Genomic DNA, 20,974 nt, shown 5'->3' on the forward strand with positions numbered 1-20,974 from the left:
ATGTCCCTGGGGACAATGTCAGCAGCTGAGACTACAGAATATAGCCAGGGTTACCCAAGGCTCAAAAAGGAGATGGCTTCAAGTAGCTGGGGGCAGCCAATGGGAGCAGGGTGGCCTTTGTGTGAGGGATGACCACGGCAAGGTCTCAGAGGATAAAACTGAGCAGACAGAGCTTCTAATTTTGTAGAAGGTTTTATTCTTGATTCCTTTATGCCCTAGACTCCATACAATTCACTTTATAGGAAGAAGGCTCAGGCCTATCTAGAATTGTGGGGAGGCACTCATCAAACTACCAAACTATCACACACAAGGAAAGGCTGAGTGAGTCCTTGAAAACTGAAAAGGCATCAGGGGTGGGTGACCTCTCTCACAAACGCAGCCCTGCCCCAGGACAGGAGTCCTGTGTCTTCACTAAGATCAGAGAGCTTGGTCATGACCTCTGTGGAGAGCAGGGGCTTTTGTCTCTCAAGGGATAGGGTCCAAGACTCTTAAATACAGAGAAGTTCTTGGTCTGTGTGGAGAGTGGGGTAGTTTTAGAGGACAGTCTCAATCCCTAAGTTAAGGAAGGAACTTTGCTCCCAAGGGCTCAGATAGGTTTTCCCTCTGGGGACTTTTAAAAACAGATGCCAGGAAAAACAGAGACCCCAGGGACCCTTGGGAGAAAAGGTGGTGGCAGTGCACAAGGCGATTCGGACAGATCCTCTCATTCTTACAGTTGTGGTTAAGGATCTGTGTTTCTACCCAGATTTGCACAGTGTGTATGTGTTGGTGTGGGTTAATATGTATGCATGTGGATGCTCGTACACATGTATGATTATACATATGAAGGCCAGAGAACAACCTCAGGTATCTTTCCTGAGGTGCTATCTATCTTTTTTTTAATTTTTAGTATTTATTTCTTTTGCTTTATTGTATGATTGGTTTTGCCTGTGTGTATGTCTGTGTACCAAGCACATTCCCAGTGCCCAGAAAGGTTAGAAGAGGGCATCAAAGCCCTTGATACTAGAGTCACAGATGGTTGTGAGCCACCATGTGGATGCTGTACATTGAACCCCATTTCTCTAAAAGAGCAGCAAGTGCTCTTAACCACTGAGCTGTCTCTCTGGCCACATCCATCTTTATTGTTTGAGGCAGTATCTCATTTGGCCTGAAGCTCAGCAAGTAGGTTAGGCTAGCTAGCCAGTGAATCCCAAGAGCCCACCTATCTCCACCTCTTCAGAGCTGAAATTACAACACTATGTGATGGAGACCCCACATGGCTTTTTTCGGTGGGTTCTGAGCTTGGGTCCTAGTGCTTAATGACTGAGCCATTTCTCAGCCCCTTGTGTTGCTTGCATGTATTGGTTTAGCCACAGATGGGGAAGAGACAGTTTAAAGGCATCGTAGACAGAACCAGCCTGCCCACTGTGGCATTCTCAATTCTGCTGAGGGGTCGGCATTATGATGTTGCCTCTCTGGATTTTCCTGTCATAGAGCTTAATCAGATTGAAACCCTTTCAGCACTTCTCATTGATAAATGGAATTAGAATTCCCATGTGGAACTGGACATCTCCGAGTCAATAGCGAACTTCTGTTGCACAAGCTGAGACTAGGTCTCTGAATTGTTTCAAGGCCTGAAAAAAGGGTATCAACCTTACAACCACACTCAAAAACAATATTTCCAAACAGCCTTCTGAGAACTTGAGCAGCCCTGAGATGGTGGCGCATGGGGTCCCTTAGGCAGCACCTCTTATACATATTAGTACTTCTGCATGTTCCCCCATTTACATCCAGAATATCCTTGATCTCTGTTGTGTTTTTTGGTTTTGAAAAAGGTTATCATATATATCCTGGGCTAACCTTGAACTCCTTATGCAGTTGAGAATGACCTTAAACTTCTGACGCTCCTACCTCCACCACCTAAGCATGTACTGACGTATCCAGTGTTTTCAATCTCCTTTCTAAGCTCACAGCTCTGAAGATCTGTAGCCCAACTCTCATGGGAACACAAGTGTCCCAGGGCATCTGCTCACCATCCACAAAGCCACACTATGTGCACATAGGTCTTCACTTATATAAACCACCTGACCAGCATACAGTCACCCATAGCATTCTGCACAGGGTGCATGTCACAGCTGTACATCACAAGAAGCCTTCTCTTCCCATCTCATGGGTCTAAAGTGTGAAACCTCTCCAGCATTTCCTGGAGATCAAGAGAGAAAAGTACTCTCAGAGCCTGCTGGCCACTATGGGCACAGCAGAAAGGGGTAAATGAATGGAAAAGCCCCAACAGCCTAGGTTTAAATCCCAGCTGCAGACCCTCCCAGCTGAAACAAGCTTCTTAATGCTCCAAATTTGAGGAGATGGCAATAATTACGACTTAGTTGTGCAGACATGTCTTACAAAGACACTTAACAGCTGTGATCACCCTACGACCTCTCACATGGATGAACAGGGCTTCAGTGGTGGGCTCCCATATCTGGCCTCCTCTTAGACCTACAAAGAAGTGGAGACTGGCCAAGAAGGAGTAGCCATACCCTTACTCTTTAGCTTAGAGTCCTAGAACTTTTCCCATCCAAGGCCACCAGTCTATCCAAGGAGCAACCCAGTGACAAGAGAAACATTAAGGTGAAGAACTCACACACCCTCAACTATCACAGAACTGCTGTGGACCACCCATCACATTTTCCTCCCTGGATGGTTTGACCAGACTCTCCTGGGTTCTCACAGACTTAAACTGCCCCAGGTTCCATCCATACAAGGTCTTCCTGGCTGTGACTTTTTCAGAGCCTCCCAGGTTTTAGAAATTAGTGAGGGAAAAGGTTTCCTGGTTCCCACATGCCTTACAGAAACTTTGTCACAAGCTATGGGGAATGTTTATATTTTAAATTAAGAAAGAAAGCATTTTATAAACCTGAGTGGCTAGACTAACAAATGTCATCACTCAACTCAGCCTGTGGCAGGCACCAAGCTCAAGGTACCAAAGTATCCCCTGAGGTACTCAGCAAGATATAGCTGTGAAAGGACAGAGTAAGCCAGGTGTAGTAAGACTGACTATTCTGGGCCCTTACTCAGAAGCACAAGGCATCAGTACTTAAGGACATATGCTAGGGACAGCACTCATTTCTGCTCTACCTCTGCCCACTGATGAGTGTTGGAGGAATTGAGTGCTGGAGAAGCAGCTGGGCTGCCCCACCTGAGGCTTGCCACTGGCCCACTACCTGATTCCAGGAAACAGACCCTGAGAAGGGACTCTGAGGTGGGATATGAGTGAGTGTGACAAGGAACAGCCTTGCAGGCATCTGATGATGAGGGCCATAAAAGCCAGGAAAGAAAGGTGGGAAAAGAAAAGGAAAGCAGAGCAGAGCTATGTCCAGGGCCCTCAAGATCAGAGGACAGAGGGACATGTGGGATTCCTTCACAGTATAACCCAGGTAGTCTTAGCAGTGAGGCAAGAACAGAAGCTACCAGTAACAAAGTTGAGCTTCAAGCTCTATACCAGTGGCCCAAGCCCTTGTATCCCTGTAGCCAGCAGAGAGGTACTGTGGGGGGCCTGACTCCTTTAGCTCAGAACAGGAACCACACACACACTTGGCCAACACAAATTCTCATACATTGTCTGGTTTTTCCCTACTTTTTTCCTTTCATTTTTCTACTACAAGTTTTACAAACCTAAAAATTATGTGTGAGCATTCAGATGTCTCACTGAAGACTCGAAGTGAACTTCTAACACTCTCCTGTTTGGGGCAGCCCTGCCTGGAATCAGTTGGCAGTCTCTTGACACTGTGTATAGATGTCTTCTTCCAAGGGTGGCAAAGCAAGATGTTGCTGAGAAAACGAACCTCCTCCCCCAACCCTTAAATCAAAAATCAGATTTCATTCTGACACAGGGAGAAATGGCTCTCAGCACATAAAGACCAAATCAAACAGAAACAAGTCTCAGATACCCCAGAACACACTTTCCTAGAACACACCATATATCTGACAGAACGCCCACTATACCGCAAGAACAACCATAGAATCTCAGAGAACAAGCAGAAAACAACCAACATAGTAGGTCACCCAGGGCCTGAGACAATTTGGGGGAACTGAGGCTGGCCTTCCATACACAGAAACATTTGGGGATGAAGATAAAGTTCAGTTGTTAAATATCACACATCTGTTTACAAAGCATTTAAACAAAACCGAAGGCTCACTACATTCAGTACTCACATTTGATTTTAGGCGAACAGAACAGACCCTCTTCTCGTACCATCCAGTGGGAAGGAAGATACATCCTGTGCAGAAGAGGAGCCAGACACCTTGGTTTTCCTGATACCAGAGCACACAGTGACACTAATTCTGAGGACCTTGAAGTGAGATACATTCTAATTTAAGATATTTACTTATTTATTGCTTCCTAATAGGTGTCTCCCCTTAGAGTGCAAAAAGAAAGGCTACAGAGAAGATGGATTTGGGTTCTCCTCTCTGCACTGCTTTGCAAGCATGATAGGAAGTAGCTGCTCAAAGAGCCAACTATTTCTTCTACACAAACAAGGCCAGTCAGAGCGCCTGGAGCCACCAGGCAGTTCTTCATTACACCATGCCTGACCTGGCCTTCCCAGTTGGAGGGGATTCCAGAAGCTCTCCACAGACAAATAAACAGCAAATAATTCCAGGGGACAGCCTTGTAGAACTGATTCCTTAATCAACAGTTAAAGAAGCAAATTGGATTTGCCCTATCACAAAAAAAAGAAATTAATCCCAGACCGTAGTTATTGTCTTAAGCACAAGAAGGTTGTCTTAGAGGCTTGGCTGGATAATTTCATTTTAAAAGTATCTCTAAAATTTGACATCCCCTGGGATTTGTGGTTTTCTCCATCATTATATAACTGTAAACTTCTGTATGTTAGAGATTGGATAATTCCTTTCAGCTGGACCTGGCCTCCAGCATGCTTGGATGCTAAGGATGCGTGTTCACGGGTTGCTAGGGGTTACTAGCCGGTCTTGGGAACAGGACGGCTTCCAAGAAAGCGTATCAAAAGTTAGAGTGTTCGAGACTGTTCTGATTTATTTTCCTCAGTTCACTTTTTAAGTCTCTATTATTAATTAGAAGATCTGCTAGAGTTCCTTTTCTCAGGCTGCATCTGTAGGAAACAACAAAAACAGAACAGAAACAAAGGCCCAGTCTCTCTGAGGTGGCCAGGTTCGCTCCTGTTGAGTAGCTCTGCTAGGCTGAGCTCTCTGGAGCCATATGTTCTTGAGGCATTCTGCAGGGGAACTAGCCTTCAAGCACACTGCAGCTGTGTGCTGGTCTGGTCACACAGCACTAGCTGACAGGGTAAAATGTTCTGTAAAGCCAATTGTCATCTGGGTTTCCCCGCCGCCACACGTGGACTATCTCCCCGGACTTTCCCATCCTGTGCACAGTTTCAAAGTTGATTAACATTTTGTCTCTAGGATTACGTTATTACAGCCTTTATGTTTTAATCCATTTTTTACACCATGGGAAAAGAAAAATACCACTATTTGAGTAATCAAGTTATTCCTGTAAAATCCTAAATAAAATGAGAATTTTATTAAAGATATTTATCTCATACAACAAGAATAAAATCAATTTGCAGTGTCGGTCCAGCATCCAGCTACAATAACATTAAAATATATTGTTTACTTGCGGGTGGGGCCGTTTCTCTTTTCAGATTGGTCAATGAGGGGGGCGACGTAGCGTCCTCCTTTCAGAATGCTGGCTTGGCGGCTGGACATGGAGGAGAGCATTTTTATTGTTAATCAATGCCAATCAATTCTGAGCCTTGATGTTAAATAGGGATCAATACCACTGGGCTGCAGATGAGATCTGATCTCAATTGCTGAGCAGACCTGCAGAAGTTTTTAATCATAAGGTAAATCAAGACTGGAACATAAGTCAGATGAATTAATATTGGTGGTGGAGGACCTCGCTTGCCACTGATCCAGCACAAGGAAATTTCTGTCATATTTCATTATCACTCTTAGGGCAAGCTGAAGGCAGCGTTTGGGGAGCATTTCTTAGTGGAGGCTGGAGCGCCCCTCACACCACACGGTGAATCCTCGCTGCAACTGCAGCCAGCTGGTCCACCGAGTATAGTTATGCGTATGCCCCATGAATCTCATTTTATGCGATTAAGATCCATAAAAATTCAATAGCTTTTCTTCTGCAATTCACATTTTACCTGGTGAAATATCATAAGAATTTCATTATCTTTGCAGCTGTTGCCTGGGATCAAGCAAAGGTTATTATCCTCTTCGAAAACACTATAGAATATGTACGAAAATGTCAGGAGAACTGGGCATTTAAAGCTTGATTTTTTAAAAGAAAAACACTGTCTGAAGTTTAGAATAAACTGCACTTGACATTTATGTACCATGATGCATTTCTTGGTAAACTGATTTTGCAAGGAAATTCTTTGAATTCGACTCTGTGACCAGATTGTAAAAGGAAAAGGGGAGATAGGAGGAGAGGGTTGGAGAGAAGGGAGGGGAGAGAGGAGGGAGAAGAGGGAAAAGAAGGAGAGGAAGGAGAGGAGGAGAGGGGGAGGCCAGGGAGGTAAGGAAAGGCAGCACAGTGGTCCTAGAGCCCAGTTCTGTGTCTCACATCAGTTTGTATAGGATTTCCTAACCTTTCAGATAACCATCCTTGGGAAGATAACTCTAAGAACCCTGACCAATTGGAGTGGTGTGATCCTAGGCTGGCTCAGGCCCCTTTAAAGCGTTTGAAGAAAAATGGTCAGTGCGGAGAAAGTGATTGATCAGAACGCTCTGTAAATCACGCGGATTCCTTACTGTCCTCCGGCCTCACTGCTAGGGTTCCACCTATGATGATAAATTAGCATTAGATGGGACCTAATGAGTTTACTAAACATTTGGGATTTGTGCTAATAAACTGGCTGGCTGTGAACTAGCAAAAGCGATGAGCAATCCCGCGGCTCTCTCTTATCTCTGTAACATGACAGTTGAACCACGCTTCCAATCTGCGATCAATTCATCATCCGACACCATTGTACATTCCTCACAAAAAGATAATTACTGCTTCCCTGGATCAGAACAGTCATATTTCCTTGGAATTGCAGGTCCTGATAGCAGGCTCTGTCACTGCTGCCTTGAGCCCCACTGTACAGCTCTATTTATGATCATTATTTTCACCTAAACAAGCCTTTTTCCTCAACTTGATAACGAAACCTGCTATGATGAGGGGAGCAGTGACGACACTGTTTCCTCCGTGGAGTGCTTTTACATATAGTGGGGGCCGCTGGCAAATATTTTATTCAGGGTGTTAGTAAAAGTCTCCACTCGTTAGAGAGTATCACTGCCGTTTCCTTCAACAACAACAACAAAAAGAATCCCGTTTCCAGCTCTGATTTGTTAAAAAACAGAGAGTAAGAGTAAAGCCAGCCACGTCACAAGGAATAAATCAAAACGTGATTAAAAAGACTGTAGCCGGTTTAAAATCACAGACCCCTTGACTTCCCTGCTCCTCCTTCTGGGCTCTCCCTCCTCGCCTTACAGGGATCTGCCCTGCCGACTGGTCACCTCTGTGTGACCCCCGCACACGCAATAAATTACCATAACACATAACTCTGAAACAATGTAAATTAGTTACTGTGCACAGCCTAATAAATGGGGACAAATGAGTTTGGTGCTGGAAAGGGGTCTGGATGCTCTAATTGCTGGGAATAGTTATCCTAGGGTCTTACCAAACATGGGCCATGGCCACTACTTGTGACAGATACTGTGAGCCCAGCAAGCACACTTCCCACTACGTTTTTGTTGTTGTTGTTGTTGTTGTTAGGCCTGCATATAGGAAGGAAGCATGAAAGCATGCTAGCATATAGGAAAGCATGTTAGGAAGCATGAAAGAAGTATTTTCAAACTATAGGGCATATGTTTGTGTCGGGATATTCTGTCCTGAGACAAGCTTGTTTTCACGTGAAGCTTTTCTAGGAATTGTGAGCAATAAGACAAGCTCCCAGAAAGGCAAGACCAGTGTCCAGGACAAATGCCCCGATGGTCAAGCAGAGTAGGAGAGAATCTGACCTTGAATAGGGAATGGGAAAGGGCAGGATCTGCATCTGAGCCACACAAAGGCCCAGCTCTGGATGGGACCCTGGCTGTGTAGTAACTTGCATGAGTCATTATTTGTTCAAAGTAATGATCTTTGGGAAAAGGACCGTTATATTTAGAGCCCCGCTTGTCACGTTTAATAAATGGCAGGGACTGCTGCTCCCCGTGAAGCACTCTCCCAGGTCCTGCTTCTCTCCCTGGGGCCTCCCCTGGCCGGGGACCCACAGCAGCCGACGTCTGGGTAACTGATGGCTGCTGCCCAGTGGCCAGCTCAGACTGGTGACCTCTCATGGTGGGGACACACCGTTCATCCAATCCAATCCCCAACTTGTTTCCTGACCCAATCTTCCGGGTGTCATGGGGCTTATCGCTTCATTGAGAATGTGGAAGTGGATGGGGAACCATCTCTGGCCACATGCCCAACAACCAAATATCAAGAAGAGAGGCCACCCGGCCACCCCATCCCAGCACACTGATCTGATTTACAAACCTTCCCTAATGTGAAACAAATGCTGTTGGTGTGAATTCATACTTAACCGTAAAAGCCCAAGCATTACTCTGTCTCGTATTAAATACCACATATAACTCTCAGCAGGCTTTATGTTCTGTTTTACTGTCAGCAATGGCTAAAGCTGGCCTAACATTTTGTTTGGCAATTAGGAAAATTTGTAGTTTAATTTATTAAACCAAAAAAGCCAACAACTACACCAAACGTTGAATTCATCCTGTTTTTACGCCATGGGGCAGCATGGTTGCCTTTCCAATAATTTAATCATTCTCCTTTTATGGCCTCTGTGATTTAAATATTCCAAACAGTGTTATTTAGGAAATAAAACCCTAATAAGTGAAATTGAGCTGTGCCACTTCAATAAATGCTTAATATAAAGTTAAAAATGCTTTAATTTTTTGTAAAGGAGCCAAGAAGTTGAAAGGGGTGAGGGGGTGGCGGGTGGGACATGCAGAACCCTGCAAACAACTCTCCACCCTAATGGGCAGCACACAAGCTCAGGAATCAAAGAGCTGAACACTGAAGCAGCAAGACTGGGAAGGAACAAACTTTCAAAAGTGACAAAAAAGAATCACAAAGGATTAGTAGTGCATAATGAGAGGACAGGAGGAACACTTCAGGGCAGGCCACCCCTGGAAACAGCTGGTCTGAAAAGCCTGCATATTCAGTATGACCCTAACTGTGTATCCCTGAAGGGCAAGGATCCAGGGACGAAAGGCAAGTGCCATGGGTTTGGAAAGGGAGGGGGACACAGAATGGGATACTCGGGACAGAGGCCAGGGCAAGCTACACAATGAGAAATACATGCCACCAGACACTTGTCAAACTCCATGGGAGGTGTAACACCCTGGGTGCCCTCCAGTCATTTGCAGACTTTAGTTAATACATATCAACATTAGTTGGGTTGTAACCAGTCTCCTCCGCCCCAATACCTAGTGCAAAATCTCCACAGAGGGAGCATAGGACCAAATGGTAAGAGAAATTATGCTTTCAGTTCAGTTTTCTGTCAGCCTAAAACTGCTCTGGAACACAGTCTGGATGCACAGAGAGGCAGCACACATTCCGTAGATCCAAACTCTCTGCCTATGGTCTCTGCTTCCCTGGGCACACCTGTGATGCCTATCCTCCCCTCCTGCCTGTAGGGTGTCATTCTACAGAAAGGGGCACAGGTCTCTTAGTGGTAAGGACTTGACACAAACACCTGTCTGCCTTACCTGTCGGAATGTTTCTTAGATCCCTACCTACTATACCACTGAACATTTTGGCAACCTTGAAGCATGCTCAAGGAGAAAGCCTGACCTCAAGCCAAGGAAGAGACCGGCTCTGACTCCAGAACCAGAAATATCAAGTTAACTTAGCTGGAAGTGGCAACCCTTCCACTGGGCTATAGTCATCCTGTCTCTAATGACAGGCCCTATCCCTTGTCAAAGTTGGATGACCTACTAGCTCATGACACCTGTACTCCCAAGGAAGGGGGGACACCCATCTAGGACTGTAATCAAATCTCAGGCTGCTGCTGCATATGTGTCACCCTCAGAGAGACCGACCAGGCTTAGGCTCTACCTGTTTTTGTAGAGTCTAAAGCATCTCCTCTGTACACATGTGTACAACTTGGGCTCTTGGTGAAAACCCCCAGAAAAGAAGGCCCTCAGAAAAACCTATATGTATAGGGCCAGCCTCCAAAGTGAAGGACAGATTCCTACTTTGTAAATTCATCATCAGGAGGGCAAATGTTTTGAGATCCTTGAACACTGCCAAAGTTGTGTTTGGTTGTGTCGCTTTAACATGGCACCCTGCCCTTGGTGCTTTCTGCTGAGAGAAAGAGCTAGGAATTACAAGCAGGGGGTGGGGGTGAGGGGGTAGAGGTGGGGCAAGGCTAGAGCTGCCTGTCGGGCAAAGGAGGCCTCCTCCCAGATGTGCAGCAGCTCCTGAGTCTTCCAGCAGAGACATGCTGGAGCCGACTTCTTCCGCTAGTGAGGCCTGGGCTCTGTGTCCTGCAACAACACCACCCGAGCCCCTTCCTTTCTGCACATGGTAAACTCATTTCCTAGTGAATTACCGGGAAAGCACTCGGTATGGCCCTGCTGCTTTCAGGGGATGCTCACCATCCACAGACCCTTCCTAGATTTTGAGCATTTTCTAATTGAGTAACCTTCAGTGAAGGAATTACAGATAGACAGGGGTTGTTTTTCTTTCTTTTTAAAGGGTTGGAGCAAGAAGTGATACAATAGCAAACTGAAGTCAGCGTACCCCTATGCCCATGCCCATAAACACAGTACTCTTCATCCAGCTGCTTGGCAAATTTACAGCATTTACCATTTTGACAGATGCGTCGGGCTGTTTTTGGAATAAAGCGTTTTAGAGAGCGTTGTTGAGCTTCCAAAACGCAATGAACATTAGTTACCCGCCCCCCGCAAGTTCGAGAAGCTTATAAAATACAAGAAAACCCTTAACCCATAAAATCCCTCCACTTATTTTTCTAAATGATAGCCGTATTTTTATTTTAAAGCATTCATAATGCCAGCATAATGTCTCATTATATAGAGTTTTAACCACAAACATTTTGGAGAGATTTGCTACTAAGATAAACAAACAAGAGGAACGTGTGTTCTGGCAAGCAGTCAGGAGCGGACGGGTGAATGGTTTTCATTTTCTCGGAGTGCAAGCTAAGGCAGCTCTGCCAAGTACAGGTTAAGCTCCTCGAGTTCTCACTTCCTGTACCCCCACTTGTCAATCACTTCCTGTCTGCCACGACAATCTCCATCATTAGAGCCTAGAATTTTTATCTCCTCCAACATGCCTCCCGTTGCTACTGTGAGTTTGAATTCTGATAAATTATTCACCATCTTTGAAAAGTAACCGAAAATTATAGCATCAACTTCCGCCACCTATATCTGGGGAAGATCGCCCTCCTCCTCCCTCTGTGTGTCCCACATGCTTCCATGAAGCCGGCTTCTCCTGCGTTCTCCAGCGTCATGAGAAGGCCTCTGGCCAGCCCCAATTATCTTCTGGTGCACAGAACGTAATTATTTGCTTCCTGTAAGCATGCGTAACAGAACTCTGAGTTTGGACGGCTTTCCATACGGTAATCCAATTCGTCCATGCCGTCCTAACACGATTACAGGCACTGGCTATATCTTTGCTCTTCACCTGATAAGGCTGCCGCAGAGGCGCGGGATGGTCTGCGTCAACATCCCTCCTGGAGTATAGCTTCTGACAGCCCTGCTTCCAGCCCCTCCCTCCAGCCCTGCATTTTCAGAGCAACCAGCTGCCTGCTCCGCCTGCCCTTAGCAGGCAGCACCATACAGCTTCAGCCCTTGCAAGAGCTGATGGGAATCTGAGCTGGTTAAGAGTGCTGCGGAAGTCATTGTGGGCCTGTGGCTTGTTTTCCAACCCAATTCTACACTGGTCTGGTCTGGCCTGGTCACCCTGTAGGCCTTACCCAGCCAGCCCAGGCAGCCATAAATCTCTGTAGGCATCCTTAGCCTAGAGCAGAGATGTAAACCCTAGGCCCGATGCTGGCCCTGAAGCCCTACTCACTGTGACACACAGCATTGGCTTATACAAAGATGCGGCATGCCTGATGCACAGTTGTGGCAGGGTGGTGGGCTTAGAAGCATGCACACAAAGTGGGCACTGTTTCTAGTGCTGCCCTCTCTAAATGAGAGCATGTCACTGTGACTCTGTAAGCTGCTCTTCCCTTTCTGTTTATTTTCAGAAGTTTATGAAAAAAAAAAAATTAAAGGATGAATGAGCATGTGAACTTTTTGCCTCCCTCCATTGGCATACCAGGGAATAAAACAGCCATTCACACCTGAGCCTGGCCGAGCCGAATGGGGCTCTTGCCAACCAGAATCAGAGTCTTTGTAGCCACTCCATTCATCCAAAGTGCATTTTAATATTGCCAAATTTCTAGCCAATATTTTCCCTTCTCTGAAGTCCCCATGTATTAAAACAGACCCAGAACCAAAGAGTGTCTCAGCTTCGCAGCCAAGGCCAAGAGGGGGACTCCAGGGTCTCGAGGCCTATTTGATGATAATTATATTCACTTTCAAGAAAACTGAGAAGGAGAAATTAACGGCAAACTATGCTGTTCTTGCTGTATTATGCATACAGAATGACAATCCGTCATTTCAGAAGTTAACAAACGGTCTCCATTCTGCAGGTTATCCAAATGCTACTGAATAGAAAACCTTGGGTTCCCTAAATGATGTGTAATTAAAATTATTTTTAAAATCCTCCTTGACAGGCCGAGGCTTAGCCAAAATGTAAATGACATTAAAGAAGACAATGAATTTAATTTTATTTAATGTCCCTTTTTGCAGATCCTCATTTACATAGCATTTTTAACAAAAGCGTTGACCTTATAAACGCTGGCATTTGTACAGCTTCGCCGAGTTGGATTTAATCACGCTCGTGCAAGGCCATGAGGGAGGGAGCTTTAAGTTCTCTGCTTGGAGATGGAGTAGGAATAAAAACATCGGGACTGGTCAAATGTTTATCCACCCTGCTTCTGAAAACAACCTGACAAGAAGATGTAAGGGGCTGGGGAATAACCCGGTGCTGTTTGTAAGGCTTGGTAATAATCATACATAATCGTTTGGAAATATAGCTAATAAAAAATATAATGAGTGTTCAGCAAAATCGGCATTAGGCCCAAATTACATGATATTAATACTTGAACAGGTGCAGAAAGGAGCTTTAAATGAGGTAAATGAATAAATTGTCCCAGAGCACAACTGTGTGCACTGACAAAAAGTCAATCCCATGAATAATTCAGCAGGCAGGACTGCCAGCAAAGGTCGGCTCTCTTTGACCTTTGTGACAGGAAGTGAAAGGAAACACTGTTGACTAAAAAAAAGGAGAGAGAGGAGAGAGAGAGAGAGAAGGGAAGGAAAAAAAGAAAGAGAAAACCTTCATTCCTTTTGGGCTACTGTTCTGCAATCACTTTAAAGGTGTGGTAAACTTAAAACACACAAACAAATCAAAGCGAGGCTTTGAAAGGCTGAGAGGGAGCACAGAGCTAAAATCGCTGGTACTTACACCCTCCCGACCAGAGACAGTGTGAAATCGCAGACAATGAGAGGTTAAGCAAATAATGTTTTTCTACAACCCAATGTCAATTATGTATAAAAATCTGAGGTCAGCTGAAAAGTATTTTCAGAGCCCACGGGGCTGAAATTCTGTAACAGCTGTTAAATATGACAAAACTTCATGCACCCCCTCCCCCCCAAAAAAGAAAAACTACAGCCATTCCAAACTCTGTAAGAAAGAGAATAGGATAAACAGATGTCTGGCTCCCAGACAGGAAAGTAGGACAGACTTGGAATGATAAGTCTCCCAAACTCTATAGACTAATGCCAGATTTATTGGGGAGGGGGCACTGCCTGCTGCAGAGATGCCAGCGAGCAGGACGCCAGAGACAGTGCCATCTGGAACTGCCCTGCAGAGCGTGCTCTCAGTTGCACACAGCCCACGGTGTGCAGCCAGCCCGAGTGGGCAGCCGCACTGCCCTGCTCCTGCGTCCTCCACAGGCTGCAACAGTTGGACTCTGTGTTTCAGTCCTCTCAGGCTGACTGAGGAAGGGGAAGGTAAACTGATGTGCCTTCCCCAGGCATTTCCAGAGCTCCTGAGGAAACAGACCCGGATGGCACAGGCGAATAATGTGAGCCCAAGTGTGGTTTTGGTTTAGCAGCTATGCCGACATCCTGTAATCACTTGCAGCCCTTGGAATGTTCGGGTGAAACAGGAGAGATTTATCTGCTCATATTTGGGATATGTGGACAATGGGTGTTCCTAATGAAGACCATCTGCTTTTGTATTTTCCCAGAAAACATTATTTCATGAGGAAAATAATACTCCCTTCCTTCTCAGCAATACCATAAAAATTCATGCATGTATATGTGACTGTGTTTGTATTTGCATATACACACTTGCATATGTGAGGTGCCTGTGGTCGTGCCTGGCCGTGTCTGTGTGTGTGTGTGTGTGTGTGTGTGTGTGTGTGTGTGTGTGTGTGTGGTATGAGGAGGTAAGCCTCTTTTTCTGCATCTGGCTCTTTGTAGGTCAATTCAATTCATGCAGATAGCTGTTCCTGTGTCATCTCTCACTTTACAATGTTATAGTCCTTTTCCACTTGGTAAGTTGCTATATTATTTTAAATACATGGAACTATAAAAAAATATTTCTCCAACAGTGTTTTATGTAGAGGGAAACAGTCCACGTAAGGAAAAGCTCCACGATAAACTAAAAGGTTCCTAATAGGAGACATCCTCACTGCCCCCCCCCCCTTTACTTTGAGGTGTCTTCCTTGCCATTTGTAAGTATCTAATACATCTGAAAGATAACTAAACTAAATTGTGTAATTAATTGATTTAAGGCATCGGGGCCTATAGAATGTGATTACCCTGCCAGAGCAGGGGAGCTTCCTTCCCTGTTCTCATAACACACAAAGCGCTTTCTAAGTGTGGAAGAGCTTGGTGTGGGTTGGAGCAAATATGGGCCCATTGATCTCAATTCAGGTTGGAATTATTGGTTTATATCCTCAGGACAAATATGCTTTATCTGGTCAGAACCTGCTAAATGTATCCAAAGGCCAGAAGGAGCCAGTGAAGCACATTGTAAGAATTCTTAAGCCAACTAACCAAGTGACAAGAGGGCTGGTGAGGACCTGTAGACTCACCCATCTGATGGGACATTTGATTCTGCAATACTCAAGGGGAAAGCCAGGCTTAAAAACTCAACAGGAGCAACTAATTTTCAGAGGCAGTCCACGCCCTACAGAAATGATCATCACTATGAAACTGAGACAGATCTCTGGTGCAAACGGCCACACTGCTCCAAAGAGTTCGCCTGCTGAAGATAAGCCTCCCTCTTTGATTAACACAAGCTGTCCTAGCAAACACTAAATTCATTTTTCCTCTTCTAGAAATATGCCTTAAACTGGAGATAGTGCCAATACTACAATCATTTCACAGGGATTTACAGCAAGCAACAAAATGCTAATAGTATTTTGTCATTACAAGTGACAGCTCTCTTAAGAATGCTAAAAATGTACATCGTATTTGTCAGTACATAAAACTATCCTTACCTTAAAATCCCTAACATGGAAGGTGATTAAAATTCCTATAAAATTGTCATATCTTTGAATTTAGTAGCAGAGCAGATTTTTCATCAATAATTAAGACCCCCAAAGCATTTATGCCAAGCGTAAATGGAGCTTCAATCCTCCTTATTCAAATAAACATGGTAAACCCATTAACCAAATGTTTTTACATTTCTCCCTTCCCCTTGTGCTTCTAGAATATCAATGATCACATATTTCTCGTAGGTTATAAAGGTGTGAATGATCTTTGCATATATTTAATTAAACAAATATAATCAAGACCCCTCCCCCAGCAGAGAATTAGAGGGTAAATTCTGTATATTGGAGGAAAGCGCTGCCCATCAGGAGATTAAAAACTGAGTCTTGGGTGTTACTCACTATCAGTGTTCAATAAGTGATTGAAAACTGAAGAAATCCAGAGCTTTTGAAGGGAGACTCAGTGTCTAGAACGTGAGTCAAACCAACATGGCCTCTCAATCACGGCATTTTTTTTTTTTAAGCCATGATTTTAAAACAAACCACATTTAAAATCTCCAACTATCACTAGAGAGATAAAACATCTTTCACAGTGTTCTATCAAGGGCTAATGTAGCTGCTTCTCAAGCACCTTCCACTCAGACAAGATTCCAATGGCTGTTCAGTACACTTCTAGCCCATCCAAAGTAATAATAAAATAAAATAAAATGAGTTCCATCACAGGACAACAACCCGAAGCTGTGTGACTTCCATAGCCACAACACCGAAACAAATACAATTACATTGATTTCTGTAGCCCCAGTTTCATAAAGTGGTGAGCTTGTTCTCGACTGCCTGAGTGACGGCCACAACTGGTCAGCCCTATTTGATTACTAATAAGAGAGCTGTCCCTTCTGTCAGATACCGAACATTCTCCACTAAGCAAACAGCTATTCCAGCTAGTTAAACATTAGCAATGCTCCCCCACCGGTGCCTCAGACTTCTTCAGGCTTAACTCGTGGGGTTTTCCGGGTTTAATTTTTCAGACCCTGGACAGCAAAGTTCATGATCAAAAGATAACTTTGTAATGAAAGCTGCTGAAACTCAACCCCTCTTCAAAACAGTCTAAACCTCTGCCTCACAAAACTGGTGTCATATATACACGTCTAACATTTATTCGATTTGGGTACCAATTTCAAAATCTGCAGTCAATCACACACTGGGCCCCTTGCTGCTCCCCATTGTTGGGAAAGAAAGAAATCTTCTCTCCTTCTCAGAATAGCCTGGGTGAGTCAGGAGGGGAAGGTGGCAGTGTTTTTGTTGTCTCCACTAAGGCAATGCCAAGTGCACATTAGCACCATTAGGACTAATGATTGGTATCTTAAAAGGATGCCACGTTGCCCAAGGAACATGATAAATGGCAAGATGAGGAACAGCAAACCTAAAGAATGCATATAGCTAATCTAGTTATGGAAATTAATGTTGCAAATGTAACCAGCATGTGTAATTAGTTTCAATTATAACAACTTTGGTTTGTTAGTTACATATTTGCTACTTGACATAAAACGACAGCCACAATTGGAAAAAAATTAGGAGACATTTTGCAACTAATTGAGAGCAGATTAAATTCATTCTACCACTGGGTGATGATTGCAAGAGCACCACCACCCAAGCTTCAACTTCAACGACTATCCGAGGTAAAAGAAAATAATAATAATAATGCAAGAAAGATGAAACACTTGTTAACAAATTAGCAGAAAGCATTTTATGACATATCTCTGGGTTTAAAGCCAGAGACTCTCTAGGCATAAAGTGCTCCTCACAGTGAGAGCAGTGGCAGATGAAACCGCTTCCCTTGACAACTCGCAAGCAATTACTGAATCCCCACAGAGCGAGCCACCGGGTTTCCACGTCAACCCACCTGTGCATGATAACACACGCGGACAAATGGTGCAGTGCACAAGATGAGCCCAACACCAGCCTCAAAGCTAAGGAGCCACTGGAAACCAAGCAAGCAAGGGAGTTTTGCTTGTTGCTACCGTTTTGTTTTGAAAATAAAGAAGTCATCCTTACCTGTCAATGATTACAGGGTCTGAGGGTGTCTCGTTTCTATTGCCACAACTCTTCTTGTCACAGCACCGGCTGTGGGGCAATTGTAAACATGGGTTTCAGTACTCAGCTCAGCTTTCTCTGTCCAACTTACAATTTTTTTCAAAATCTTACAATGAAGCGGTAGGAGTCAAAAAAAAATTAGTTTTCCTACTCAGGCAGCTTGACACATTTCAACCTAGTGAGTGAGTTCACATGCTCTTCAGTTAAACTTCTGTTGGAACTTTCTGCCAGAAGGAGCAGAGTTAAACTCATCTATTATTACTAGCAGGGTAGCCAGAGCTCCTATACAAATTATAATGCTAAAATGCAGAAAACATGCTGTTGGTGTTTGTCTTTGCAATGAGCTGAGGAGAAAAGGCTGGAGGCTGGGGAATAACTTTTCACAGCCTCAGCCTTTGTTTACCTCCAATTGTCAAGCTGTTATTTCTGGAAAAGATGCAAGATGCCACCTCTAACCAATATTTCTTTGGAGGGCATTTATTAATTATAAGCACAAAGGCGTGCATCAATCTATCACAAAGTCCTATTGTCGCTTCTTTAAGCCTACCTTAACTCTGTTATTGAAACTTTAATTAAAGCAGAAACGAAACAAAAATGTTATGCTTCTCGCATTTTAAAAAAGCATACTTGTATAATGGTTACATGTCTAAATTAGCTAAATTAACACCATATGGTAGGGAAAGTATATAAAGCCTTTTAAAGCTGACAGCTAAAGTGATTAAAGAAAGTCTACAGTCTTCCACTTAGAGCTTAAATCACATCTGTGCGCTTTCTATGTTAATTGCTGTACATGGAGAAGTGGATAATAAAGAAATTCCACTTTATTGGTTGTAATTTATATTTATTACCTGATATGAGAAAAAGTCAGCTTTTGTATATTGGTGCTGTAACAATACCTCTGCTCAGAAGTGGCATTCAGGCAACAGGGCCCATAGCCGAGGAGAGTATGCCCCTCAGAGTATGGGGCCTGCTACTGTAGGCTGCAAGCCTGCACAACCTTTCCTTATTATTCCTTGCAACTATATTTCACATGCCACACATACAAAGTCAATGATGCGTTTTTATTCGCCATGTAGGGGCGAAACTCTTGTGGTAGTTAGAAAAAAAACAGGTGGGAAATTGCTCTTCTGACAGAGATCTCAAGTAACGGCACGCTATCTAACAACAATATGAACGATGCATCGCTGCTCTAGGGAAGAGGTTAACTGACAGAATCACAATCCAATTCTCACATACACGAGCTCTGTAATAAGTACAAAAGGCTTTCCTTTTTTATCAATAACAGACAATTGTACGTCTCAGGATGGAGCGTCGGAGAAGGAAGTAGTCAAATGAGTCCCAGTGAACTCTGACTCCTGCGTGAGGACAGATGCATCCCTTGGTCTGTTTTCTTTCTTTTTCTCTCTCTCTTTCCTTTCCTTTTCTTTCTTTTTTAAACTATACTGCCACGACACGGTCAACATATTAATCCGCTCTGCTGAGCAGCGGGTTGTACTGACCATCATCACTGATGGGGAAATGAGGCCGGACGCTGCTCTGGGCCGGCCTGGGGCCTCCTCTGGCCTGCTAGGTTTCAATGGACTCCCTCTCACCCGCAGTTGGGCGGGGTGGCCGGCGCCGGCGAGCGCGGCCCAAGGCCCCTTGGCTGGCTGGCGCCGCGGCCGCCCGCCTCCTGGGGGCTCACCTGCACATGATCTCGTGGGTCAGCAGCACGCGGCACATCTCCGGGTTCTTGTCCTGGCCTTCATACACGATGGCCTGCGTAGGGGACAAGCAGAGAGGGGGGTCACGCAGCGCCTACCGTTTCGGTGCCACCCTGCCTTGGGCGCCGCAGGCCTCCGGGGGTGGCAGGTGTCCAGCCCCTCGAAGGGAGGTGACAAGCACACCCGGCCATTCTCCTACTCCGCCACTTCAGTCGTGGGGTTGCTTCGCACTGCCCGCCTGCCCAGCTCTTCCCAAGGGCGCACGCCGGGCCTGAGCTCCAGAGGGCTGCGGGGAGGACGAGGCAGGGCCTGCAGAGACCCGGGCACAGCCGGCGAGGGAGCGCAGCCTTCCAGCCGGCTCCTGGCGCCTGGGCCACCGCAACCTGGCGGCGTCCACTAGCCATTTTCTTATACGAAGACCAATCGCTCTGTCGGAAGAAGTCGATCAGAGTGCGCTGCGGCTACAGACACCGGGAAGACGCCGGGAGCAGGAGCAGCCCTCCTTGCGCCACGAGGCGCTGCCCAGGCCGGGCTCCCCAGGCGCCAAACCTGCGCCCTGCCTGCCGCGCACACACAACCCCCAGCTCCCCGGAGCCCGAGCCGAGGCCGGCGACTTGGGCTGCGTGGTTCGGCGTCCCCGGGCAGCAGGAAGCCGTGCACAGCGGCCGCACGTGCTCGCGCCACGCCAGGGAGCTGGTGGCCCGCGGGAGGGCCCGGGCCCGGAGGGCGCCCCTGCCCGCGTGGCCACGTGCTTCTCGCCCGATGATATTTGGAAAGAAAAGTGCTAATGGCCAATCTGGTGTTTATTTTCAAAGTGCTAACAATGATTTTTTTTTTTCCTCGGGTAAAAAGGCAGTGTCTGCGCGCACGCTCGGGTGGGTTTTGAGCAGAGGCTCCGCCAGATGGTGCGAAGCCCTAGGTGCGCTCACGCCGGCGCCCAGCCCGGCTCCGCCGCCGTGAGCCCCGGCTCCGCCGCCCTCGCCGCCGCCCGCCTCGCCCAAAGAAGAGGAGAAAAGGCCACTGGGGGAGGGGCGGGAGGCGGGGGCCGCCAGCCGCAGGTTCCGGGCAAAAATTCCTCCAAGGGGAGGGCTGCCCTCTCCGCAGTTCCCGCCCCCCCCCACACACACACACCCTGGAAATTCTCTGGAAATTACTTCCAACCTCCTCCGGCACTTTCCTGCACTTCCAGGCGGACAAAGCCCTTTCTGCTAGGCGGACGGGGACTGGCTTCCTGGGAAGAGGGAAGAGTCTCCGCAAGCCTCGGTCCGCAGCCTGGAGCTCGGCCCGCTCGGAACCACAGAAATGGTGGAAGTCACCACAGGCCAACGAGCCGCCTGGGGCTGCTGGGCTAGCGGCCTTGGCGACACCAGTACTTCTGAAAGAATGGCTTGTCCTCCGATGATCCCCGTATTTATATTTGATTTATTTTTTATTTTGTAGCACAAACAGAAATCCATAAACTGTCGGTTCAGCGCCATTGACTCTTTGATCAGTTACTGGGCTATTTCTTTACTTCCCCCCCTCCATCCCCGTCAG

At 45.9% G+C, this 20,974-nt stretch overlaps 1 protein-coding gene across 14 annotated transcripts in view; it reads right to left on the reverse strand.

Annotated features, from left to right (window-relative positions):
- The window catches only part of Ebf3 (EBF transcription factor 3), a 118,741-nt gene that overhangs the window by 94,632 nt on the left and 3,135 nt on the right, over positions 1–20,974 (reverse strand). For all 14 annotated transcript variants that reach the window (XM_076912321.1, XM_076912325.1, XM_076912314.1 and 11 more), the window contains exons 5-6: positions 19,420–19,493; positions 17,697–17,765 (exon numbers count right to left, since the gene is read on the reverse strand). In XM_076912321.1, the coding sequence (XP_076768436.1) occupies positions 17,697–17,765; positions 19,420–19,493 (143 nt within the window). The remainder of the gene's footprint in view (positions 1–17,696; positions 17,766–19,419; positions 19,494–20,974) is intronic.

This window comes from Arvicanthis niloticus, chromosome 1 (genome assembly GCF_011762505.2).
Source record: "Arvicanthis niloticus isolate mArvNil1 chromosome 1, mArvNil1.pat.X, whole genome shotgun sequence".
Lineage (NCBI taxonomy): Eukaryota > Metazoa > Chordata > Mammalia > Rodentia > Muridae > Arvicanthis > Arvicanthis niloticus.